This window comes from Hipposideros armiger, unplaced genomic scaffold, assembly GCF_001890085.2.
Source record: "Hipposideros armiger isolate ML-2016 unplaced genomic scaffold, ASM189008v1 scaffold_107, whole genome shotgun sequence".
NCBI lineage: Eukaryota > Metazoa > Chordata > Mammalia > Chiroptera > Hipposideridae > Hipposideros > Hipposideros armiger.
In genome coordinates, this window is record NW_017731457.1 from 4,049,436 (window position 1) to 4,075,203 (window position 25,768).

General features: G+C 50.6%; 3 protein-coding genes across 4 annotated transcripts; 2 read left to right on the forward strand and 1 right to left on the reverse strand.

Moving 5' to 3' along the window:
* Positions 1 to 3,458: 3,458 nt before the first annotated feature.
* Positions 3,459 to 7,143, forward strand: FIS1 (fission, mitochondrial 1). The gene is made up of 5 exons (XM_019646916.1): positions 3,459 to 3,600; positions 4,463 to 4,595; positions 5,911 to 5,987; positions 6,421 to 6,526; positions 6,839 to 7,143. The coding sequence occupies exons 1-5, from the start codon at positions 3,556 to 3,558 to the stop codon at positions 6,934 to 6,936; spliced, it is 459 nt and encodes a 152-aa protein (XP_019502461.1). The 5' UTR covers positions 3,459 to 3,555; the 3' UTR covers positions 6,937 to 7,143.
* Positions 7,144 to 7,222: 79 nt separating this feature from the next.
* CLDN15 (claudin 15) lies at positions 7,223 to 14,270 on the forward strand. The gene is made up of 5 exons (XM_019646915.1): positions 7,223 to 9,373; positions 12,225 to 12,389; positions 13,415 to 13,496; positions 13,587 to 13,703; positions 13,783 to 14,270. The coding sequence occupies exons 1-5, from the start codon at positions 9,157 to 9,159 to the stop codon at positions 13,907 to 13,909; spliced, it is 708 nt and encodes a 235-aa protein (XP_019502460.1). The 5' UTR covers positions 7,223 to 9,156; the 3' UTR covers positions 13,910 to 14,270.
* Positions 14,271 to 18,327: 4,057 nt separating this feature from the next.
* ZNHIT1 (zinc finger HIT-type containing 1) lies at positions 18,328 to 25,716 on the reverse strand. 2 transcript variants are annotated; one of them, XM_019646913.1, is made up of 5 exons: positions 25,387 to 25,716; positions 20,950 to 21,120; positions 20,399 to 20,478; positions 20,100 to 20,269; positions 18,328 to 20,004 (listed from the first exon to the last, which is right to left on the reverse strand). In XM_019646913.1, exons 1-5 carry the CDS (start codon positions 25,421 to 25,423, stop codon positions 19,983 to 19,985), a joined length of 480 nt encoding a protein of 159 aa, XP_019502458.1. In that variant the 5' UTR covers positions 25,424 to 25,716; the 3' UTR covers positions 18,328 to 19,982. The 2 variants fall into 2 exon arrangements, with proteins under 2 accessions (XP_019502458.1, XP_019502459.1); XM_019646914.1 differs by lacking the exon at positions 25,387 to 25,716 and adding an exon at positions 25,229 to 25,335.
* Positions 25,717 to 25,768: the final 52 nt, after the last annotated feature.

The following is a 25,768-nucleotide window of genomic DNA, read 5'->3' on the forward strand; positions in this document are numbered from 1 at the left end:
TTTGGCGTCTCCAGCAAAGAATTGAACCAGACTCAGAAGTAAAATGGTGAAAGAGCAGTTTATTAGAAGAGATAGTACACTTCAAAGAAATATTGGGTTGTAGGAAAAGTCATGACGCATTTTTGCAACAAAAAACATAGAAAAAAATACATCATGACTTTTCCAACAATTCAATAGAAGCAGCCCGGGCGGTAGAGAATGGCTCAGGGGCCCATGATTAGAAGAGAAATTACACTCCAAAGAGTTTGGAGCAGGCCAAGCAAAAGAAGCTCAAATGGCACTGACTGGCCAGGACTTGGAGTTTTTATCCCTTATTCTCTAGAATGGGTTGTTTTTCTCTGGGCATGGGACCACTTGATTGACACCTGTGATTGACATGAGGCTATTACCTCATCTTTTTAGACTGTGCCTGTGTTGGTGACTTGTCTAATCTAGTTGAGTATTTTGTACCCATTTGTTTCCCCACAGGGATAGATACTTACAATGAAAAGGGGAAGTTTTTAATGGAGAGGGGAGATCTTTTGGGTGGTCGCATTCTGTGGGTTGAGTTGGAGGTGCAGGAATGCAGAGACCCAATGCCTGCCTCTAACTGCCTGCCTTGTTTTCCGCTTGAGAGACGTGATCCCCATAAAATCTCTATGGGAAGTTGAGGGACAGGAGATTTCTTCTGTATCTACTTCCTGCTGTCCCTGCCTATTTGGAGTTCACAGAACTCTCACCCTAGCTAATCTTAGATGAAAGGAAAAGGGTCTCGAGATCCACCTGGAAGACGTGTTGGCTTTTTTGGTTGCAATCTTGCTGGATGGTATCATCTGTATCCCCAAGGCCCCTTAATGAGGAAAAATAGATTTTAATTAATAAATCCATTAGCTCTTATGGAGCCTGTGGTCATTCAGCTGGTCACTCAGGTGGCCTCAATTGTCCAGGAGCTGGGCCCAGAATGGGTTTGGAAAGAATCGTTAGGTTTACTGGCCTGGGGACATGTTAAAACCTGTTTAGTCTTTGAGATGGAATTGTCCAAGAGTTAGGTCCGGAATGGCTTGGGAGATGTTGGGAAGTTACAGGCTTTTAAGTGTTATCTGAAGCTGTGATTCAGATTAAAAACAATCTATTGTTTATGATTAAGAAACTGATTTACAAAACAATCAAGAAGCAGGGGGATAGGAGACTTCTATGATTCCAGGAGCAATCTTTAGGATTCAGAAACGGATTAGAAGAGTAATCAAAGCCAGGGTCTAAGGAACTAAGAAACAAGGGAGAAGGAGACTTAAAATTTCTATAGGAAAGAAAACTTCAAAGTATTTCAGTGGGAATGCTACTCGCCTGGCCGGTAACATAGTGATGTCATAGCACAACACATGACACAAATACCATTGTGTTACAGTTGCCTACAGTATTCCATACAGTAATGTTATACAGGTTTGTAGCCTGTACTGTAGGGGAGAAGAATTTATCACCCCAAAATATGTCTGCTTGGCATAAGGATTATTTTAAGCCTGTTATTTTAAGAAACAGACATGGGAGAAAACTCTGAAAACCAAGTAGAAGTAACCCTTTGTAAAAGGGAAATCTGCACTTGTAATGGTATCTTGCTCCCTCTACCAGGAAGAGGAGATGACCTTATATCTCTAGAAACTCTTATCAGTGCAGAAGGCTAAAACTTAAATCTGCATAACAACCTTACCTTTTTTTACTGTGCTATTCCTGGTAACCTCCTATAACTGACTCCTCCCACCCCCAACATCTTTTCTCTTCAGCCAAAGATGGTATTTAAGGTGGTGGCTTCAGCCATTTTGGTGAGTTACTCAGTTTTCACGGGTCTCTTCCAAGTATACCAGAAGTATACATGTTATTAATATTAAATTTTTGTTTGTTTTTATCCTGCTAATCTGCCATTTATTACAGGGATGTCTCAGTCAAGAACTCAGAAGTGTAAAGGGAAAAGTATTTTCCCTCCCCTACAAAGCAATAGGCTATATACCTATCATATAGTCTAGGCTATACTATCTAGATTTGTGATGTTTGCACGAGGAAGTCACCTAACAATGAATTTCTCAGAACGTATCCCCATCATTAAGCAGCACGTGACTATAGTATTCTATTGTTGGCTTTATTTCAGATTTATTTAACAAATATTTATTGAACAGTGACCTTGTGCTAGGAGCTGAAGATGCAAGGATAAACAAGATAACAGTCTCTTCCTTCATGGAACTTACATCGTAATGTGTACTGGGGAGCACTATGGGTCAAGGTTGTTAAAAAAATAATTCAACCGAGTAAATCTGAAGATCTAATTGACTTCATTAAGCAACTCATTGGGACGAATCCCATCTAGCAACTGGAAGGGTGCTATTAACAAAAGAAAGGATTACTTTTAGACCAGGACATCTTTTAATGGGAAGGGATTGGCAAGGGTTTTTATAGAAAACCCTTTCTATAGAGGGAGGGGGAGAATGTGGAGAGAGGGCCTTCTTGACAACTTTACTTTATTGGTGCTTGACCAGAAAATTCCAGACTGATTAAGATTACATTTCTGGGAGAGACTGAAACTTCAGTTAGATCAGGTATTAAATCTAGGTTTGATATCTGAGCTTTGAAGCACTGAATGATGCTATTTTGGACCTGTGGTTTTCTCTTTAACAAGGTGAAAAGAATTTGAGTCACTACCTAATCAATCCCATCAACTGCAGAGAACAGATGCCCGAGGAATCAGCAACATTTCCCCTTTCTATGTTTTGTTGCTCCTCACTGCCAAGCTCTTCATTGACCTTGAACCCATATGGCAGGCCATCCCCCTGGGGTACACCCAGAGGATGCTTAATATTTAAAAGATTGAACCCTCTTGCAAGCAATGACAACAGCTTTTCTTTCAATTCCCATTAATACTGCCCCCTGTTATTATTTACTGCAGTCTCTGGGTGTATGGTTAACGGGTGCAGTTTTCTATCCTCTTGCTTCATTAGAGTAACAGAGGCCCTGGAAACACTGGCACTTAATGATTTTCTTGCAGGCACTTAAAAGTCCCTTAGCCTCCAGGGTCCCAGGCTGCTGGGAGCGTCCTAGAGCTTGTCTTAGGGCGCGCGGGCGGCGGGGGTGGGTAGGATTAAACTGGTCCCTAAAATTGTGTGATCTATGCCCGGTTCTTCACCTTCCTCTTTCCGCTCTTTTCAGTCGGGGTTGGGGGGCGGCTAACCACGAAGACATAGTCGCAGACTTTTCTGAGGCAGCCTCCGTGGATGAAGGCACACGCAGGGCACCGGAAAGAAGAACGTGGGTCTATAAGCAGTACTGTGCCCGGCACACGCGCAGTGGGATTGAGAAGAGTACCCGTCGGAGTATGCACTTTACTGCCCTCGCCCGCGTGTTGATGGCGCGGGGAGGAAGTAGCGGGCGACTCTCACAGGGGGCGGGCTCGGCGTCGGTTACGTGGGGTGATTGGCTCTGCATAGGGGAGGGGGCCCACTTCCGCTGGACGCCGGAAGTGTTTTGCCGCCCCGGCCATGGATACAGTGGCACAGTAACGTCTGAGTTGTGAGCGTTGCAGGGGCGGCGGCCATGGAGGCCGTGCTGAACGAGCTGGTGTCTGTGGACGACCTGCTGGTGAGGCCTGGCCCCGAGGGAAGGCAAGGGGAGATTCGGGCAGGCGGGTCCTGAGGAGAGTCGGATATGGGGCCAAACACTACTCCAATCATCAGCTTTGCCTAGGGAAGCCGAACTACGGCTCCCAGCAGCCTTTGCAGCGTCCGGCTCCTGCCGAGAGGCTCCACTTGGCCCCAGAGACTAATGGGAGTTGTAGTTTCCTATGCGCCACCACGCCTCAGACTTGGCCTGGAGTCTGGCGTGGAAAAAACTAACGGGTTCTGGGTCCGTGCGATAGGAGGTCAGGGTGCGGATCTGTTTTAGCGTGCTCCTTCGGTGGCAGGGAACTAGCGACCACCATAAAGTTTCAAAATACTACTCATTGTATCCTGCACGGTGCTAAGTGCGTTGCAGGCGATATCTCAATCTTTGAGCTCTAGAAGGTAGGCACTATTTTAATTCCCGTTTTGCAGGTAAGAAAAGGCCCAGACCCAGCAGGGGGAAGCAGTCTCCACCGAGGGACTTCGTGGGCTGTTGAGCAGCTCTGACTGTTGAACAATGTGTTTACTGTTTAGCCATTCGGAGTCAGCTGCTCCGGGAGTGGTTCCTGGAGCCGCCACGAGGTGGCATCTCCTCTCGGTACCACTAGGGGTAGGGGAGCGAAGGGGGTACTGTCCAAGGACAGCCTGCCGACAGAAAGCTGAAAGCCTGGGTCCCAGGGATGGTGATAGCAGAATCTGTGGTGCCAGGTGTCAAGACCCGCGAGGGAAATGTGGCAGAGACTGGGGAATATGGATTGTAACTGGGAAATGGGCACCCAGGTCCATCAGAGAATGGTTCGCCCCCTTCATTTCTAAATGACTGCTCTCCTCTCCTATGGCAGAAGTTTGAAAAGAAATTTCAGTCTGAGAAGGCAGCAGGCTCGGTGTCCAAGAGTACGCAGTTTGAGTATGCCTGGTGCTTGGTGCGAAGCAAGTACAACGATGACATCCGTAAAGGCATTGCACTGCTGGAGGGTGAGGCGCTAGGCTACCCGACTCTCCCCTTCCTAACTGCCATCAGGGTCTGTCCTTCTCTACTTCCCTTGGTCGTTCCCTCCCTCCACCTCAAGTGCTGGGATCCTTTTACCACATGGACTGTATAGTACAGTCACCTCACAGTTATTTTCCAGTAAGCTCACTGCAACAAAGGGCTGTACACATTAGCCTGGCTTCTCCCAGTGTACTTTTGGTTAATTACCACCTCATCATTGTTTTGCCAAATAAAATCAGAGCATGTCAGTTTCCACAGGACTTTGGTGGGCTAGCCATAAAGTGACTTATCTGTGGTCACACACCTAATTAATTAATGGCTGAATTGGGGACTAGAGGCTCCTGTCTTGTGTGTCCCAGTCCTGTGTCCTTGCCGTCCACCATAGTGCTTATTCAGCAGCTGCTGAAAACTTTTTATGAGGACGGCATGGAAGAAGTGCAGAAGACAGTTCCAAAAACCTATGAGCAAATGGTGCTTTTCTTATTGGACTCCTGTTTCCCATTGTTTTGGGATGGGTCACCATTTGTCAGAAGCCACAATATTTCACCTTTACATTTCTCTGTACCCCCTTTGTCATGTGTAAGCAAACAGTCAGTGTAGTAGCAAAGGACACCTATTCTAAATCTATAAAAACAAGAGTCTTAATGCAAATACTCTCATCCTACATTTGTCTAATTGGCCAATTCAGATTTTTCAGGTTTCCTTTATAGCTGTGTCCTGCTATAGAAGTAGTAGTCTAGGGTTGCCAGTATAGTTGAGACAATACAGACACTTGGGAAGATTTATATAAACACCTGCAAAACTACTTAGCAACAAATTCTAGTGCATAGAGTATAACTGAACACATAAGCCTCTGGGAAGTCACGGAATTAAGAAAAAGTCAGGTGAGGTCATTCAGGGAAGGCTAATTGAAGGTGAGTTTTGAGCTGACTTTTTAAAGGGAGAAGGAATACAAATTTATTTTTAACACTTATTTTGGGCAACAAGCAACTGTAATTGAAACACAACAGATGTCAAAATGAAATAAAGATGCCTTTGGGCTTCTCCAGTGCCTTGAGTTTCTTTCTGTTCACTTGGATGAACCAAGGTTGACTATAGTATTGGGTGTTGATCACCAGCCTGAGTTCACGCTGCCCCAGAGCTCTGACTGGGAAACCAAGTGTGACGAGCTGAAACGGAGGCTCAGGACAGTGACTTTCTCCTAGGATCATATAGGGATTCAAAGAGTGGAAAGTGTCTCTGGGACACGAGTACTAGGAAAAGAGAAGTGGTTTTCACACTGTCCTCTCCCCTCTGCAGAGCTGCTGCCCAAAGGGAGCAAAGAGGAGCAGCGGGACTATGTCTTCTACCTGGCAGTGGGAAACTACCGGCTGAAGGTAAGGCAGACACAACTTCCTTGTTCCCACTCCACCCTACTTGGTGGTCCGCAGCACCCTCTCCTTTGTCTCCTCCAGGGTAAAGCCTGAAGAAGGCAGTAGGCAGGGGGTGGTGTCAGGTACAGAGGTGCAAGGTGATAGCAGGTCAGGATGCTGAGGGAAGGTGAGAGACAGGATCAGAGTGCCGAGGGTGTGGGGGAAAGGTGACGTCAGGATTGGGGTGCAGCCCCAGGCCTGGGTTGTTATCTCCCCTAGCTTATCACCCCCACACAGTTGGGGATGTGGACTCTACTCCGTTGGGTGGGGCAGGAGTGAGGGATGGGGTGGAGGTAGAGGGAGGAGCCCCCAGGACAAGCAAAAGGAAGGCCCCCCTGAACAACAGGAGCAGTGCTGGAATACTGAGGGTGTGTGTATATGTTTTCCCTGAGCGTAGGAATATGAAAAGGCCTTAAAGTATGTGCGAGGGCTGCTGCAGACAGAGCCCCAGAACAACCAGGCCAAGGAACTGGAACGGCTCATTGACAAGGCTATGAAGAAAGGTGAATGCCTTCCCCTCTGCCTTCCTCCACTCCCAACCCTCCTGTCTCCCTGGCCCCATCATCCCCAGTTTACTCTTCTCCCTGCCCCCATGCCCGGGTGCTCTGGCCTCTCTAAGTGGCTCCCCTCTCAGCAATTCCTCCTCAAACCCCCGGAAGCCGCCTTTGTCCAACTCTGGAGTCTGTTACCCTGTGACTCTAGGTGGAGAGGCACATCTGTTGAGGAGCACTGGGCAGGGAGAAGATGGTAGCCAAGGTCCTGGGTGGCTGGGGCTGGACTCCTGCCTGACAGTCACCCTTTACCTCTCTCTCCAGATGGACTGGTGGGCATGGCCATTGTTGGAGGCATGGCCCTGGGTGTGGCAGGAATGGCTGGACTCATCGGATTTGCTGTATCCAAGTACAAATCCTGAACGATACTGCCCCTCTGCCTCTGCCCAGGGATACGTAGGAACCCGTGGAGGACACTTGGAGAGGCCCATCCATCCTCACTCTCCCTTCTCCTGAACCCCATCACTGTCCTCTATGTCTTCAACTTCCTCTCCCGTGAGACCTGTCCTTTAGCCCCAAATCATGTGCTTTGGGGTGAATGTAAATAAAATTGGGCTTTGGCTAAGGAACCTCTGTGTCTGTGTTGAGGAAGAGGTGGGTTCCCTTGAGCCCAGAAGTGGGGATAACACATGATTCTTTCTTGCTCTGTGTTCTCCCACTCCTACCCCTGACGCTGGTGTGGGGTTCTCCTTTGTCTGCCGAGCTGCCTAGACCCCACACCCTTCCTTCCTTCCCCAAAGCCACGTGGCCTTTGCACATCCCTAGAATCCTGGGGGAAAGCAGAGACCGGAGGTGGGAAGGGCAGAGCTAAGGGGACAGGCTGGGATTTATGTCTCCTGTCTCCTCTGACCCACTCAGCTGCCTCTCAGCGCGTGGTTTTCCACACCAGGGGGGCCCCCCACTCAGTTTCCTCCAAAACCTCCGCCCTTCCCCTCCCTTTGTCCTCCTGCGTCCTCCCCTTCCTCCTCCCCTAGCCTCCCTAGGGGAGGGGGCGCCGCTGGTGGGGGGAAGGAAACAGGTATTTGCCATGGAGTTGGCAGGGGTCTTGGGAGAGTTTAGGAACCCAAGACACCCCAGTTGTAGCCTCCGAGATGGAAGGTGGAGACCCAGTCCCCACCCAGCCCACTTTGCCCCACACCCCTTCGTGCCAGGCTCAGCATGGGCCTGTCTTGCTTCACCGCATACCTCTCATTCCACAGCCAAGCCAGCCCAGCTGGGGGACTGGGGAGGAGGCCCCTGAGGGGAGCACGGAGGAGCCTGACACGGGAAGTTGGGGAATGGGGGCTTATACTTCAGCTTAATGATGTCCCGTGTATTGCCTAGGAGTAGGATCAGCCCCTTGGAGACTGAGCTCCAGCTGCCCTTGCCAGAAGAGAACCAGGGCTTGTCCCACTGTGGCCTTGGGGCAGAAAATGAGACTATCTACTGCGGGTGGGACAGGTGCTCAGCCTTGGTTTGGGGTGGGGACCCAGAGGTTTCTAATCCATCATAATTAATAGAGCTGGTGACAGCTCTGATAACAGCTGCTTAGATTAGCCACAGGATCACCTGCGCCTATGATTTATCCCCCTCTGGGACCCTTGGCAGCAAGATCAAGCTTGTTGCTGAGGGTCAAAGATCAACCCACCAAGGGGAGGGTAATTCAAGTTCAGGAAGTTGAAGTTTGGAGGAAAGTAACACTTGATGGCCTCACACTGGGCATGTGGCACGGAGACCCAGGACAGTCACCAAGTATCAAGCAATTCATACATGGTGGGGAGCTTTGATCTGTGGTCACAATTCTTAATACAACCTATGAGGTGAGGAGTAGTAATTCTAGTTCACAGAAGTAGAAATGAGCTCATGGGGCTCAAACTTCATGCCTGTGTCACTTTGGTGAATAATGGAGTCTGGTTTGAATCTAGGTTAGTTGGATTCCAGAGCCATGGGTTTCCCCCACAGACCCCGGTCCCTCCAACTTTAATCTTTCTGGGAGACTGAATGCCCCAACCCCTGTCTTTGAGTTTCTCAAACTTTGCTCATCGACATCAAGAGGTGGCTTTGCTCCCTGTTCCTTCCCCGTTGAAGGCTGCGACGGCCTGTCCGTGGTCGTCCTCTGTCTTTTCTTGTCCCTCTTGTTTCTCTGGCCTCCAATGAAAGCTGAGTCAGAAACAGACGCTTCCCCTTGGCTCCCAGTGCCTCCCATGGGGGCCCCTCCTTGGCTGTATCCGTTAGTCACTCCCTAGTAAGTCCCCCCCCACCCTTGTGGGGCGGGGAGCCCAGGGCAGCCCGGAGGCAGTGGACTTTTGGCCCGTTTCGTTTATTCCCTCCATCTCCTCGTCAACATCTGCCGTGGGCTCTTGGTTCATTCCTTTGACCGACCTGCAGGAAAGCAGAGACCCAGAGAGAGGGAAGGCGGCAGAAGCCGGGAGACAGACCAGAGGCCAAGGCTACAGCTGGTCCTCTGCCCTTCCCCTCCCTCTCTCCCCACCCTGCCTTAACACCCCTCCTTAGCCTAAGCCCCTCGAAGTCCCCTGGGGCTCATCCCTCCCCCCATCTCCCCCCTCGGGGCCCCAGGCGGCCCTCAGGGCCTGTGTCCCACCATGTCAGTGGCTGTGGAGACTTTTGGCTTCTTCATAGCAGCCCTGGGGCTGCTGATGCTGGGAGTGACCCTGCCAAACAGCTACTGGCGAGTGTCCACTGTGCACGGGAACGTCATCACCACCAATACCATCTTCGAGAACCTCTGGCACAGCTGCGCGACCGACTCCCTGGGTGTCTACAACTGCTGGGAGTTCCCATCCATGCTGGCTCTCTCCGGTACAGGGTGGAGGGTGAAGGGAGCAGAGGGAGGCGGAAGGTTGGAGAGAGCCCCGGGAAGCACGGTGCCGCCTGTGGTCCGGCCTTGGGCACCGTACAGATAAGGGAGGACTGATTAAGCTCTGGGACCTGGGTTCCTGCAGCCAGCAGTGCTGGGGAAGCCCCCTGTCTGGAACTGTAGTGGCGACCTGGTCACACATGGCCCCCTGCCCTAATGGGACACTGTCTTAGTGGTTACAAGTGCAGGCACCGGAGTCAGACTGCCAGGTCCAGTGCCTGCTGTTTCCTAGCTCTGCACCTTGAGCAGAGGATAAAATGAGCTTCATTTGACCCGTCTGTAAAATTAGGGGCATAATAGCACCACTCCCAGGGTGGTCGTGGGGATTATATGAAATAAAAGGTGCAAAATGTTAATATGATGTTAGCATCTATATGCACTCAAACGATTTCAACATTTTAGTTTTGGGGTGGGAAGGCTGTGGTTTGTGGGGTGAAGAGGCCCCATCTTGGATTCTTGAGGGTTGAGACAATCTCAGTAGCGCCACTCATGGCACCACTGCCATGGAGAATTCTAAAGGGCTGTTTTAAAGAGATCCTGAGCGTCGACTGTAAGTAGATGGGGGATATGCATGTGTGTTCGGGATTCTCAGGGCAGTGTATTTTTGTGGTTCTTGCTCAAGCAGGAACCTACAGCTCTTTTGCCCCAGGAAGGTTCTCCCTTGTGGCTGTAGCATCTTCCTGCTTGCTGTTCACCCTAGAAGTAGCCCCCATCATCCCCCAGGGGAGTCTCGCTTCAGTCGGCCCCCTGCCAGAGACCATGAGGGGATGACCAGGAGTCCTCTGCGGTGCTGCTCCTGCACCCGCACCCGTGGCCTCACCGCACCATCGCAGGGTCCTCCTGGAGCCATCTTGCTCTTCAGGTCCCCTTCTGCAGGTGCCGGGGGTAGGAGAAGTAACTGAGGTCAACACTGGGTTTAGAGCAGGGCTCCACAAGATCCCCTAGGAATGTCAAAGATGCTCTGAGCAGTTAGGGGGTCAGGGTGGGTCTCATGCCCCCACTATTCCCAGAATCTCCTGAGGCAGCCACAGGGGCTTCATGCTTTCATCCCTCTCTCCAGGACTTACAAGGCAAGTGCCTCTCAAAAACCCTGTAAAAGCTGAGTATGAACTGGGCCAGAGGCCCAGAATGCTGGGTGGCTAGAAGGGACATTGCAGGCAGTCAGCTCAGCAGCCCCAGCCATCCCAACCTCACTTACCGTTCAATCACACCGTGGTTGGGAGAGGCCTTTGCTGTGAGCCTGTCCACCTGAGAGGGGCCCCTCTTGGAACTGCTGCTGTTGACCTGAGAGAGGACATGAGTGTACATGAAAGATGGAGGGGCAAAAGCAGGTTTGGGGGAAGGGCAGGGTGCAGCTACCCAGCGTTGAGGGGCACCTGGGTCCCAGGTGTGGTGCTAGGTACTTCACAGACACCGTTTCAGGGTTGTTGACAACAGCCCTGCTGTCGGGGACATTAGTAACCTCATTTTACAGAAGCTGGAGAACTGCAGGGATAAGCGTCAACCTGCCCACCCACACAGGTGGTAGAGGGGTCGGAATCCTGACTCATGGGTGGCTGAGTCCTGAGCTGGCTGACCTCCAAGGCGGGTTATGATCCTGAGTGGGGTCCTGACTGTCACTAAGTAACCTCCCAGCTGTGTATCCCCCACCCCCCAGCCACACAGTTTGTGCTAATCTCCCTCTATAATCACCCTTTGTCTACCAGATCTGTTGTGCCCCAAGTGGAGATGGGTGATGGATGGGTGGGGAGAAGATATGGGGTTGGGGGGAGGGTGGGAACTCTGGAGGGAGTGGCTGGGAGTGAGAAAATGCTCCCAGAGAACTTTGTTCCTCCTCCCTACCTCCCAACTCCTGGCCACTTCACATCCTCTTGGCAGGGACCCAGCCTTTCCTCTTCAGCACTGATGGCACTGCCCCACCCGGGAAAGGGGTGCAAGGTCCTTGGAGTGCTTGGCAACTATCAAAGACAGAGGGGGGGAAGGGGGTCAGGAAGGGAGCCAGCATTTCCTTCAACTTTGAGAAAGGGGAAACTGAGGCACTGAAAGCCTGTGTGCAAGGCTGACTGGCATTGTCCTGGTCCCAGGTATCCCACCTCTCAGATCAGTAATGGCCCTGGATCTAGTGACGCATAGGCCACTGCTGTCCCCTACCGGTTGGTCACTCTCAGTTCAGAATGTCCCACATTGTGTTAGGCACTCGGTGGGACCTGGAGAGAAGCAGGTGTGGAGAAGGGGCTGGGGGTGCTCAGGTGTGGTTTCTGTAAAACACTGCAGAGCATGATGGTGCTCTAACAGAGCCGTGGCTCTCAACCAGGCAATTTTGCCCCCTAGGGATCATTTGACAGTCTACACATTTTTTATTTTCCCCACTTTGGGAGATTACTACTGACATCTAGTGGTGGAGGCCAAGGATGCTGCTAAACATCCTACAATACATGGGATAGCCCCCCCCCCCCCCCCCCCCCCCCCCCGCAGAACAAAGCATTATCTGGTCACTGTGTCAGTAGTGCCAAGGAGAGACCCTATAATGGGGGTATAGGTGCAGTGCACTGATGCAGATGGCGGGGATGGAGGGGCTGAGACTCCTTGCGACTGAGGTGAGCTCCTGGAAAGGAGAGGTATGTGACCCCTGTCTGTAGGCTGGATGGCCCTGAAGGGGAAGGAGGGGATCTGAGGACTTCTAGGGACTGAGACCTGAGCAGGAGTTTGAGGGGCTGGTTGTTGTAAAAGGGAGAGGAGATGGAGGGGGAAGGGGCTCCCTCAGGGACTCATGGCTGCACCCCACCTCCCTAGGGTACATCCAGGCCTGCCGGGCACTCATGATCACTGCCATCCTCCTGGGCTTCCTGGGCCTGTTCCTGGGCACGGTGGGGCTGCGCTGCACAAACATTGGGGGCATGGTTCTCTCCAGGAAAGCCAAGCTGGCTGCCACCGCAGGGGCCCTACACATACTGGCTGGTAATTGCAGGAAGGTGATGGGTGGGCCCCGTGCTGCTTTAGGGGGCAAGGGGTGGCCCTCAGCAACAGACCCTGGGGTTCTTTGTCATCTCCAGCTCCCACTTATGGCGCTTGCCTCACCTTTCCCTTTGCATTGACACCTGCCTTCCCGGGTTCAGTTCTTCCCTCTTTCCCTGCTAACCCCAGCTTCACCTACAACTCACCAAATCCCTTGGCTATAAATCAGTCCATCAGCAATGTTTCTTGAGCCCCCATAGGAGCCAGGCATGAGCGAGGTGTTGGGGACTCCAAAGGTGAGAGTGAGTGAGGGTCTGCCCTCCAGAACTTACAGCCTGGCCGGGAAGACCAGAGTCACACACATACACACTGCACAAAAACTATACTGTACACCTGGCCATCCCTTTTCAGTTTGTAAAACACCCACACACATCATCTCACAAGTGAGGTGGGAAGGGTCTTGTCCTGTTCTCCAGGTGTGGAAACTTGCTGGAGGACAAGCCCTCACGAGTGGCAAGGCTGGTCATGTAGTTCAGGGGTCTCACTGGCTTCAGGCCTTCACTGCACTGAGTGGCAAAGGCATGTTACAGGTTCTGAGGGCTTTGGGAGGCCAAAGGACAGGAGTCTCGGGAAAGGCAGGGCTGGTTGTGGAAGACAGCTGGGCTTTTGAGAATGGATGGAGCACAGTCCGAGTGAGGAAACTAAATAATCAAGGAGCTAGAGGGCAGGGATGAACAAGGTAGGGCAGGGGAAAAGAAGGGGGCAAGGGCGAGCTGAGGAGCAGAGTGTGGGAGACTAGACAAGACAGGTTGCCTGGGGTTGGGTCCTGGTGCTCCATCCAGAGGCTTACAGTTGACCCTAGGAAACAGAAGGATCATGAGCTAGGGAGGAGGAAGAAAGGGAGGGAATGAAACTTGCTCTTGGACTTGATACCCCACATCCTACTCTCTGGGCTGCCCCTGCCTGGCCTTCCCCAAGTTTCCTAAGGGTCTAGGGTGCTAGTGCAGTTCTCTCCCTCCCTGCCCCAGGTTGCTGCGGAATGGTGGCCATCACCTGGTATGCCTTCAACATCACCAAGGACTTTTTCGACCCCTTGTATCCCGGAACCAAGTGAGTGTGGGAGCCCCACACTCCGGGGCAGTGAGTGGGACTCGGCTCCGTCCTGGAGCTAGCACTGCCTCGCATTGTCTTTGTCCTCAGGTATGAGCTGGGCCCCGCGCTCTACCTGGGCTGGAGTGCCTCCCTGCTGGCCATCCTGGGCGGTATCTGCCTATGCTCCAACTGCTTCTGTGGTCCCGATGACGACCCCGCCGCCAGGTAATGGAGGACAAGAGGTGCAGGGTGGGGGGCGGCGAGGGCCGCACCTCTCTCTGACCCAGGCCCCTTCCCCCGCCAGCACCTCGCTGCCCTACAAGGCCTCTGCACTGCGGTCAGCTGGCCTTGCTGCCCGCTTGCCTCCCGCAGCCTCGGATGAAGAAGCCGACAGCAGCTTCGGCAAATACGGGAAAAACGCTTACGTGTAGGAGGCCTGACCTGTGGACCCCATTCCTTTCCCACTGCCCCCAGTGGACAGGGGTTCCCGGAACCCCAGGCTGCAGGGGTAGACCCCTGCTTTGGTGTTACAACCTCAGGGGCAAGCCACGCCCCAGGGGCAAGCCACACCCACAGGTTCCACCCTGGTCTTGGAAGCCAGGCCCCTCCTCTCCAGTTCCAACTCCGCCCTGGCTGCACCTCCTTCGTCTGGCCAAGAACCCACCTTCTGAGAACTCACTTCTGGCTCCAGCGGCTGGACCGACCCTCTGGGTGGGTAAGGGGTCGGAGGCGTCCCGGAGTGTTAGCATTCTATATAAATACGTGCATAAATAAATTTATATTGTGAACTGTTCACTGTCTGAGAGTGTCTGGTCAAGCAAGGGGTGACTGGGGTCATCTCAGTTCTCAAACCCCAGACTGTCACTTGTCTTCTCCATGGCCTTTGGACTGTGTCATCCAGCAAAACAGAGGCAGGGTTGCAAGTGATTTCAAGAGTGTGGCAGTCTTCTAATCACTGATAAGAGTCATCATGGAGCAGATCTTAGAAGATCCAGCTTTAGGAAACTGAAAATAGCAGAGATATCGCCTGACCAGCCTGAGATAACAAGTCACTTGTTTTACTCTTGACCTTTCTTTGCAGCTGTACAAGGGGACAGGTGGTGTAGAGCAGAGTTTCTTTTTTTTTTAAGATTTTATTGGGGAATCGGGGGAGGGGAACAGACAAGTTGCTGCCCTTTTGGTTCTTAAGCCTACTTGTGGAGGACGTCACTTCACTGGTCCATGTTGGTATTATCATTGCGCTCTTCGCTGGCCATTGGAGCTCAAGAAAGCTCATGCCCGCTGCCAGCCGGCCCCACTGCAGCCTACACTGTCGCCGGCGACTCACGGCAGCCCAGCTCCAGGTCGAGCTGTTGTTCACCATCTTAGCTGCAGAGGGCGCAGCATCACTGGCACTCATGTGGGATCTGAACCGGGGTCCTGCTGCTCAGAGCTGGCATTCCAAGCCAACTCCTAACCAACGTGCCACTCGGCCGGCCCCAGAGTTTCTTTACCTGGGCCTGAGAGTGGATATCAGAAATTGACAAGTCCTTTGAAATTGTGTCAAATCAAGGGTCTGGTGCAGGTACATTTTTCTGGGGAAAGTTCAGTAACTTCCAGAAAAGGCTCTGAAGGTCTGTTTACAGAAGCTTGCGTATCAGTGGTGTGTGACTCTATGGTATCCAGCTCAGTCATAGCACTAGGTCATGGGCAGGGTTGGCACAGGCCCACTGGGTACTGAGCAGAGCTAGTACCCATGTAAGAAAAGAAAATGAAGCCATGAGAAAGAAGCCTGGCATCCAGTGGAAGGAGGTGATAGGGAGGGCCCCATCCTGGTACCTTCCCCTACGGCACTGACTGGTGACCAGTCACATGGGGTGGCCTGAGTGCTGACCTCCGCCCCTTCCTCTTTCCCATCTACTCACCTGCACTGAATCTCTCCTGAGATGTAACGACACTCACATCTACATTCCAACTGGACCCTCTCTCCCAAGCTTCAGAAGTGCATACACCCCCTGTGTGTTTCCACCAGGCTGGACTACTTCATTATTTTCCCCCAAAGCCACAGTTCCTGTCATTCCTATTACCAGCGCTGCCAACCTCTCAGACACACAGAAGGACAACCTCAGTCATCTGTGGCTTTTCTCTTTACTTCCCCTCCGCCACCCTCTCCCCTTAGCTGCCAAATCCTACCGATTCTCCCTCTACCATGTTTTCACATCCACCTACTTCTCTCCCTTCACTGCCTGGTCCTGGGTCAGGCCCTCATCCTCCCTTGTCAGGACTTGTCACAGGATTCCCCTAACTGAGCTTCTTGTCCATATTCCTCTACTGGGGCATCATTCATTGACCTTCCCTGGCAGCTCCCTCATGGCTCAGAAAACAAAACAAAGCCCAAGACAATTAAGACCTTGACATACTACCTGGCCCTAGCCCACCTTTCTTTCCCCACTTCTTACTATTCCTCTGTACAACTGTGCTCTCTCAGCAAGCTGGACTGCTCACTGGCCTTGGAAACACATTCAAATCAGAGCTTCCCACTGGGCTCCATCCAGAAACATTGGTGCTTTCTGAGCTATTCCCCACATAAAGGGTTCCATGGCCAAGAAGTCTGCAAATATCCTACCCCCTTCATATTCTGCTTTTGGACAGTTTGTGGATGTCCCATGGCTAAGCCCCCTGACGAAGTCCGAAGTCCATGTGGAAGGGACTGCACAGATCACAGACACTGGGAAGTGTGTTTCATGGCTCATGTACTTGCTTTGTTAGCAAACTAATAGTAGGTTTCTCTCTCAGGGTGAGACACATACCTTAAAAAAAAGTCTTACAATTCCAAAAGGCCATGAAAGTGTCACAGGCATGCCTGCGTCTTCCACAGTGAAGGACAAAAGCCAATTGCAACTCCTGATGCCACCCAGATACCTCCAACCCAAATTCTCCTTCTGCCCCACCCCATAGCTTCTACCTCCTTTCCCAAACTCCAGCCTGCCTCTTCTCATCCCTCTCCATTTTGGGAAAACTAACCTGAGCTAGGTCTCACATTCAAGCACTTAAATATGTGCTTTAATATGACCACTAGGTTAAGCATTTTTGTTTTTGTATTTAAATTGGGGGATTGGGAAAGGGGACCAGCCAAGTTGTTGTTCTTCAATCTTAGTTGTGGAGGGCGCCAGTCGCCATCTGGCTGCCCGTTGGCAGCTTGTGGCCACTAAGCTCAAGGTGCTGTGTTCAATCTTAGTTGCGGGTGGGCGCACCATCCCATGTGGGAGTTGAACCGGCAGCCTTGTTGTTAACAGCATATGTTGTATCCACTGAGCCATCCAGGTGGCAGCTCATCTCAAGGTGCTGAGTTCAGCCTTAGTTGAGGGCGGGCATAGCCCACCATCGAACAGGCAGTCTTAGGAGCATTAGGAGCACGTGCTTTCACCAGCTGAGCCATCCTGCCACCTGTTGGCAGCTTGGCAGCAGCTCAGCTTGGACACAGTGTTACTGGCCCATGTGGGAATCAAACCGGCGGCCCTGTTGCTCAGAGCTCACACTCTTAAGCTAACTCTTAACCAACTGAGCCACTTCACAGGCTCACTAGGTTAAGTTTTGATTTCTTTATCCATCAGCCATGGTCACAGGGCTCTAAAAGGCTATTGACACACTTATCCTTTTTAGCATTTATTTTCTTCTTTTCTAGAAGTTAGAACACCAAGACATGGCCCCTGCCCTCAAAAAAGTCAGACTAGGAGCAAAGAGAAAATGTAAACAGCTAGTTATCATGGAATGGGCAAGACGTTAGGGCTACTCCAAGAAATCCTCTAGTTTTTGAGGGAAATAACTGTGGAAAAAGCTCCACAAGAAAATGCTTTAGGTATTGGGCAATGAGGTCAACAGCTCTCATTTACTGAGTACTTCCCAGATGCCAGGCACTGGGCTAGATGCACTGTCTCATGTAATCTTCACAATATCTGGGAAGTAGCTACACAGAGTCAGAGAGGTAAATTACGTGTCCAAGCTACAAAATTGGTATGTAGTAGGACCAAGATTTGTCTAAGACTGAAGACACATGGCCTTTTTCCCAGAATCTTTGGCTCTTCAAACTAACTCACATCAATTAAATTCAGTGCTCATTGAGGTTTTTAGCTGTGAGCCCCCAAGTCTTTAGCCTTTCAGACCCTAGCATTAACCTTTTCTGCTCCCGTGTGCCCAGGAAGGGGCTGTGGTGCGCTCCATCATGACATTGACTCTAGCTTGTAGAAGCTTTTGGCATAGTGTAGATTTCTCAAAGGCCTGGGTGTCTCCCAAGATGGGGACCAAGTTGCCACTAGTACATGGGAAGTTGGCAAAAATTGTTCAAGGCTTTCCTTGAGGAGTTACAGTTTTAAGTGGGGGTCCAGAGATCCTTCCTAGAGAACGTTAATGGATGACTTGTGGAGACAATCAGCAACAAAGCAAGGGGAGGCCCCTGAGGCCTGGCTCTGTCTTATCAAGGTCATTTAGGGAGGGCCAAGTAGGTCAGAGCAGACAAATCTTACACCAAGCAGAACTCATGTGATTCTTTTTGTCACAACAAAATATTAAACAAAGTCAATGAATTTAGGAAATAAGCCAAAGAGATTGTGCTCAGTGGAAACTGGACAGGAACTCCAAGGCAGGTGGATCATAGTGAAGCACAGGTGGTGTTTCCCCCCAAGGAAATAATCTTTTCTTCTAGTTTCTTTCTTGAGTGTACTGCTTGGTGGAGAGGAAAATAGAAAGGTTAGGACTCAGGAAAAATTCCTTTCCTGAGAGAGACAATAAACCTAGACCAGGAGTTAGCAGCAAGCAAGTTGGATTCCTGATGTCCCAGTTACTATTGCTGCATAACAAACCAGCTCAAGACTCAATGGCATAAACCTTTTAATTATACACCTAGATTCTGAAGGTCAGGAATTTAGACAGGGCACAGCAGAGATGGCTTGTGTCTGCTCCACGATGTTGAGGACACAGCTAGAAAGACTCAAATGGCTGAGGGTGGCTTGGTGCCTGGGGGCTGGCGTCATCAGGAAGTATCTTCACTCCTATGATGGAAACCTGGGCTGGGATGGCTTGAAGGCTTGGTCAGCTGGACCTGTCAGAGGGAGCACCTGCACTGGCTTCTTGTGTAGTCTGAGCTTCCTCACAGCATGTTGCCTTCAGGACCGTTGGATTTCTTACATGGTGGCTAAGGACTCCAAAAGCAAGTGTCCTGGGGACAAGGCAGGAGCTTCCCTGCCTTTTATCACCTGGCCTTGAATGTCACATGGTCTCTCTTCTGCCACTTGCTACTGGTGAAAGTAGTCATAAGCCTGCCCAGATCCCAGATCCCAAGGGCACAAAGACCCCACGTTTGATGGAAGGATGGTCAAAAAATGTATAGCCATTTTTTAAAACCACGCTTAGGACTGTCTGTAAACTCTGTTCTCACCACCATTCAACACAAAGCTGTCACTAACACCGCTTGCCCAACTGCAAGTCTCCAGAGAAAGGACAAGCAGTTCCTCAGGAAGACACTGAGAACATTTGGGCCAGCCCCAAGAAAATCCCCAAAAGTGGGCGAAGAGCCTAAGAAGGTGCCTAACACTGACTTTGCCGGATATCATTAGTAACTTTTGAGGTCATTTGATCAGCAAATACTTTCTAAGCACGTACTTGGCTATATTCCAACAGGGTACTAGACAACTACCTCCAAGGAGCTTACTTGCTTACAGCTCACAACCCACTTAGAAAAGGGGTGGGTGTAAGAAGATCTAGTACTACAGAAGAGTTACAGCATCCAGGGCCACCAATAACAGGAGCCTCTATACCATGAATTCCCCCATGCTTTCCAGAAACTTCTGGGTTTTCTCTGCTAATAATTTCACATACCACAGCCTCTGATAACAAGAGCTTCCTCAGGACAACGGTTCCCTCAGAATGGTGGCACCAAAAATAAGAGCCCAATGAAAACAGGGCTGGCTCCTTCCACAGTATCATTCTGCACCCCTATCTCCAACCCTCATTCCACTTCCCTGTCACCAGTCCTGGGACCTAGCTGTACTTAAAAGATACTCAGAGGAACCAGAGAAACAAAAACCCAAAAACAAATGAACTAAATTAATAATGAAAAAAGTGACATAAAGAAGCAGCCAAGAAGTGTAAGGACATGAGGGTGGCGGGAGAATGCAACACAATCTTTCATGGTCAGGGATCCAGACAGACAGACAGTGGGAGAGGTGATTGACAGGTAGGAGGAAATGATACAGAGCAGTATGTAGGAGAAACAGGTGACCCATCACTCTCACCCCCAAAACATCATGTGACCTAACAGTCAGGTGCCTCCTCACATGAAACCTTCTATTACGATAGCACCCCGAGGGCTGGCCCACTTCCCTGCCACTTCCCTGGGAATCAGACTGAGTTTTGTTGGGTGAGTGAATAGCTCCTCTCTTGGTCCAGGGAGCACCTTTCCTTTTGGTGATATCTTCTCCGAGGCCAGGGTGATGCATGGAGAGCCTTCCTCTCTGGGGCTGCCGAGGATCACACTGTCCACTTCAGGCACCTGCAGGCATAGGCAGCCCAGGATGGGAGAGGGTCTGGGAGTCTATGGGGCTTAGGAGGAAGATGGTGGGGACCCGAAGGATGTTCCAAACTAACCTGGTCTCCTGGTGTGTGCCCAGACAGCGCACCGTGCAGTACCGGGCACCACAGCTGACACAGGTATACGGGGAGGGGAAGCCGCAGACAGCACAGAAGGGGCGCTGGGGCCGTGACGGTGGTCCCGCACAGGCTGTCAGGTAGTTGGGGCCCTCAGCCACACTCAGGTTCTGCAGAGACAAGGGAACAGACTCCAGGACTCCTCTGCCCACCCAAGTAGGAAACACCTGTCATGTGCAAGCACCTCTGCGGGCTCATCTCTTCCCTGTGGAATCCTCCCTGGCCAGCTCCCCTCTCACCTGCTCCTCCAGCAAGGCCTGGAAGTTTTTTCGGAAGCGAAGTTTAAAATGATCACCCCGGGTTTTTTTCTTTTTCTTTCCTAGAGGTCAAGAGCAATGAGTTACTTGGCATGTGCCAAGAAAGACACCATCTTCCTCTGCCCCATCATTCCCAATACTCTCGTGTCCATTCCCTGCCCACATACTCACCTAGGCCCTAGGTCAGCCTCTGTCTACCATCCTTTTCCCTTCCCTCCACTTCTCCAATCCAGCCTTCCTTTATCTCCACACTCCCTAAATCTAAGGCTTTATGCCAGAGCTGGAAAAGATCTCAGAGCTCATCTGCTCTATCTTCTTTATCCTACGTACACGAGAGGAAACTAAGGCACAGAAAGAGGAGAGCAGCTGGAGCAAAGTCACAGGAGCCAGTCCCTGGAAGAGCCAGAGGACCTCCTGGGTCATTGCCTCCCAGCCCGATGTCCTTCCACAACCCTGACCCAGGCAGACTCTCTCCCCTTCCTTCAGCTTGTCTCCCTGGCCCCGCTCCTCCCTTCCTCCTCCACCCGCCTCACCGGTGTCTGCATCATCATCAAATTGAGGCAGTCTCTTGCCAAGCTGGGGGAGTCCTGCGTGGGGGTCATCCTGGAAGTTGTCATTCTCCAAGGCCTCAAGCTGCCTGTTGATGCGGCGCTGCCGGGCCGCCCTGTCCAGCACCCGCCGCTGTCCAGGGTCCTGGGAGCGAACTAGGTAGGGCAGGACCAGAAGAGTTATGGGGGGCACAGAGAAGAGAGAAGCTGGTTCTGGGCAGTGTGTGAATGTCCATGGGGTGTGAAGCCACAGTTCTCTGATCTCATCCTAGTCACCAAGCCCTTGGCCCTTATACCTTCTACCAATACAGCAGCTCCCCCTTAACTGAGGTTTCACTTTCTGCAGTTTTAGTTACCTGCGATCTGAAAATATTAAATGGAAAATTCCAGAAATAAACAATTCATAAGTTTTAAATTGTGCATGTTCTGAATAGCATGATGAAATTAAATGCCTGCCTGCTCCATCCTGCCTGGGACTTGAATCATCCCTTTGTCCAAAGTATCCAGGCTGTCTACACTACCCACCCATTAACCACTTAGTAGCCATCTCAGTTATCAGATCAACTGTTGCAGCATCACAGTGCTTGTGCTCCAGTAACCCTTATTTTACTGAATACTGGCCCCAAAGTGCACGAGCGGTGATGCTGGCAATTCAGGTGTGCCAGAGAGAAGGCGTAAAATATATGCTTGTAAAGGAAAAAACATAGTATGTATATGGTTCAGTACTATCTGTGATTTCAGGCTCCACTGGGGGTCTTGGAACTTATCTCCTGTAAATAAGGGAGGACTGCAGTATATCAAGCCCTCTGGTTTGCTTCTTTCACAGCTTAGACTACCATTTCAGGCACTCATGCCTGTTTTCTATCCCTTTAGCCCTAGCCTTTCTTCCCAATCCAGATTCAACCAATGAAATGCCTCCTGCTGGCAGAAATCCCACAGCTGTGCTGACAGAGACGACTCTACCCTCAGGGCTCTCAGGCTCCACTGGGACCTTAATGCATTTGGCCCTCATGCTCAGCAATCTCATTTCCTGCTTCAAAGGAAACAGGCCACTGATAGGTACAGACATTCATCTTTCAGCCCACCCTCAATCATATTATAATTGCATGGGCACCCACCCTCCCCCCATTCAAAGTGGATGCACCCCCTCACACCAAGACCCACTGCTAATCCCGACTCTTCACCTCCAAGATGAGTCCTCCGCTCCCTCTTGTATCTTCAATCTCTCCTCCTCAACTGGTACTTTCCCGTCAGTGGAAAAACCTGCTAAACTCTCTCGTGTCTACTCAACTTCACTGCTACTCTTCTTTGACAGAGTGGTCCATGTGATATTTCATTTCCTCATCTCCCGTCTATTCCTCAACCCCCAGCAAACCGACTACATTTGATGGGAACCACCCACAATGGTGACCTCCTAGGGCCAAGTCCAGTGTGCATTTTACTTAAGTTCTCTACACTCTGGGTTGACTATCTCCCTCAGGTCAAAAAGTCCCTTCACCTACTTCCTTGACATGACTCCAGGTTTTACTTTCCCATATCTGACTTCTGTCTCCCACCTTGCTTTTTCTCTCTGCTTTGAATGAGATAGCTGTTCCTATTTTCTTAATCTATAAACTCTTCCTGAGATTTCTAATCCAAACACAGGGCTCTCTCACCCACAAGCAAATGACTCCAAACGTGATTCTCTCAGTCCAGAACCTTCTCCTTAGCTCCAAAACTGACTATTCAACTGGCTGCTGGAAATTACCTGCTGACCCCATTAATACTGCAACTCAAAATTAAAAATCTTCCCACCCAAGCCTGCTTCTCTTCCTGTAGACTTTCTTTAAGTAAATGGAACCATCTACATAGACATCCAAACCACAAACGTAGGAGTTACTCTAAGCCTATCTCTTCATTACCATACCAGCTGTTAACCAGACTCTAACAATTCTACACAAAATATCTCTCAATTCATTAAACAAATATTTATTGAGTGCCTATAACCATAATAATAACATCAGCACCAGTGGCTAACAGTTACTGGTCAGGTATTATGAGCCAGGCACTATACTAAGCCCTTTGCATAAATGGAATCCTTTAACCCTTACAAATGACCCTATGGGACAAGTATCATTATCATCCCCAGCTTACTGAAGTTCACATAGCTAGTAAATGGCTGGATCAGAATTCACACCCCAAACTGCCCAGGTTCAAAAAATATGCTCTTGGGGCCAGCCAAGTGGCTCAGTTGGTTAAGAGCACAAGCTCTGAACAAAAGGGTCGCAGGTTCGATTCTCACATAGGCCAGTGAGCTGCGCCAGAGCTGAGCTGCCACTGAGCTGCCAACAGGTGGCAGGATGGCTCAGCTGGTGAGAGCACGTGCTCCTAACAACAAGGTTGCCAGTTCGACTCCCACATGGGATGGTAGGCTACACCCACCTGCAACTAAGATTGAACAGGGCACCTTGAGCTGAGCGGCTGCAAGCTGCCGATGGGCAGCCAGATGGCGACTGGACTTGGAACTAAGCTAGCTGTGCCCTCCACAACTAAGACTGAAGGACAACAGCTTGGCTGTTCCCCTTTCCCAATTCCCCAATAAAATCTTAGAAAACAAAAAAACATGCTCTTGATCATTGCAATATACTGTCTCCCTTCCGAGTGCCAGGTGGTACCCTATGCTCTGGGAATACAACCAGGGCCTACAGTCTAGTGGGGAATACAAATAATCAAAGAAACAAGTATGGTACAGCATAGTATATGCTAGTACAGGGAAGTACAGAATGCCACAAAGCACATGACAGAAACACCTAGCCTGGCTTTGGGGTAGTCAGGAAGATTTTCCAGAGGAATATAAGTCCAAATTGAGGCCTGACTGATGAATGGTTAACCTGGTTGGGGGAGAGGGGAGGGTGTCTCAGGCCTTGGAGCCAGCCTGAGAGAAGGCCTGGATGGGAGGCTGTGGTGCCTTCAATAAATTAGAAGTTCTGTATGGCTGGTATATAAAGAATCTGTGTGAGGGAGCAGTGGGGGTGGGGATATGAAGTCAGACAGACCATTAAGAGTCTATCTTTTGGGGCACCCGGGTCGGGACCCCCTCTGGTTTTGAGAGCTGTAACTTTCTGCTCTAATAAAACTATCTTCTGCTGAAAAAAAAAAAAAAGGTGGGGTCTATCTTTTAAGTATCTAAAGGAATTTGGATTTGGAGATTTTATGGTGAGGGTAACAGAGATCCAGTGAGGGGTTTTAAGAAAGGAATGACATGGCTGGATTTATTACAAGTCAATCTGGAGATGTTCCCACCCTCATATCTTTTTATCTGGACTACTAATACCTAACTGGCCTTCCAGCCTCTACACCTGTGTTATACAATAAAGTAGCCACTAGTCACATGCGTTTATTTAAATTTCGATGTAAATGAATTAAGATGAAATAAAATGTAAAATTCAGTTCCTCGATTGCACTAGCATTTCAAGTACTCAATAGCCACATGTGGTTAAATGGCTGCCACACTGAGTAGCGCTGATTAACAACATTCCCATCATCCCAGAAAGTTCTACTGGACAGCGCTGCACTGGTCCCTCCAATCCATCCTCTGCATTGAAGCCAGAACTGCCTTTCTAAAAGATAAATTTGTTTCGGTCACTCCCGGGTCTTAAAAGCCCTTGATGGCTCTACACTGCCCTCAGAGTTTAAACACTTCTGCAGTATATATAATGCCTTTCAAGTGTCCCTTTCCCCAGCCCTCCAGCCTCCTTTACTATTTCCGCCAGTCCCTGAACTGTGAACTTGGCTTCCTTAGCGACTTGCTTTTTCTTGCATTTCTGCCTTTGCACGTGAGGTTCCCGATGCCGGGAATGAGTCCCGGCGCACCTGCACTGAGTGAAGCCTAACTTTCAAGACTCAAGCCAAGCGTCCTCTTCCCCTCCAAGCCTTCACGGTCCCCTCCTTCCCAGAAGCTGGGTTGAGTACCACTCCTCCCTGCGCCCAGGCGCTGTGTAACCCTCCGCCATAGTACGTATCACTCTGAAATGCAATGGTTGGTCTGCATGTCTGTCCCCCTCCCAGAAATCCAGTTCTAGGAAGATAAAGATCTTTTTTCCTTTCTCCATCCCCAGCGCCCGGCTTGCAGCAGGCATCAATAAAATGTGAATGGTTTGAAGGCTGCCCTGACGCCAGGACCCGAGAGCCGGGGAAGGGATCTGAGACTAACAACAGTGAGGAAATCCTGGGCGAGGTTCGGATTGAGAGGACGAAGGGGGCCAGCCCCCGGGGGCTCACATACCCGAAGTTTTCTTCTCCACCATTTCCACAACACAGCTGACGAAAGAGCCTATTACGCACGCGTACTAAATCACCTGCTTTGATAAAGGCATCATCACTTCCGGCGGTGTGTGCTATTTTGCGCATGCGCAGAATAATTCCAATGCTTTAACTCATTACCTGATGTTCCCTTGGAGACCAGAAAGCTTTCCGCCATATTTTATATGGGCAAAAGTACTTGCGGCCTTAGTGTAGCGGTGTATTTTGTGGGACCTCTGAAATGGGTTGTTTTAAAGAGGGGATGCCAGTGGTCTTTCGAGACACGTCATTTTCCTTTGGTCCTTCTTTAGATGCCGTCATTACAAAGGCAGTCCCTGGAGCTTTTCGCCGGGGCAGTAGAAAGATGATAGGCAAACTCTCAAAGAAAGTGGGCGGGCTTGAGTGGGCAATCCGAGAGAACCCTGGTGACTCGGTGCCGAAACTTCAACCCCTAGCTCCACCGGGGCCTCAGACGTCTCCGCCTTCTCCCTCCCTGCCGCCCGCTCCTCCACTCGTCCCCGCT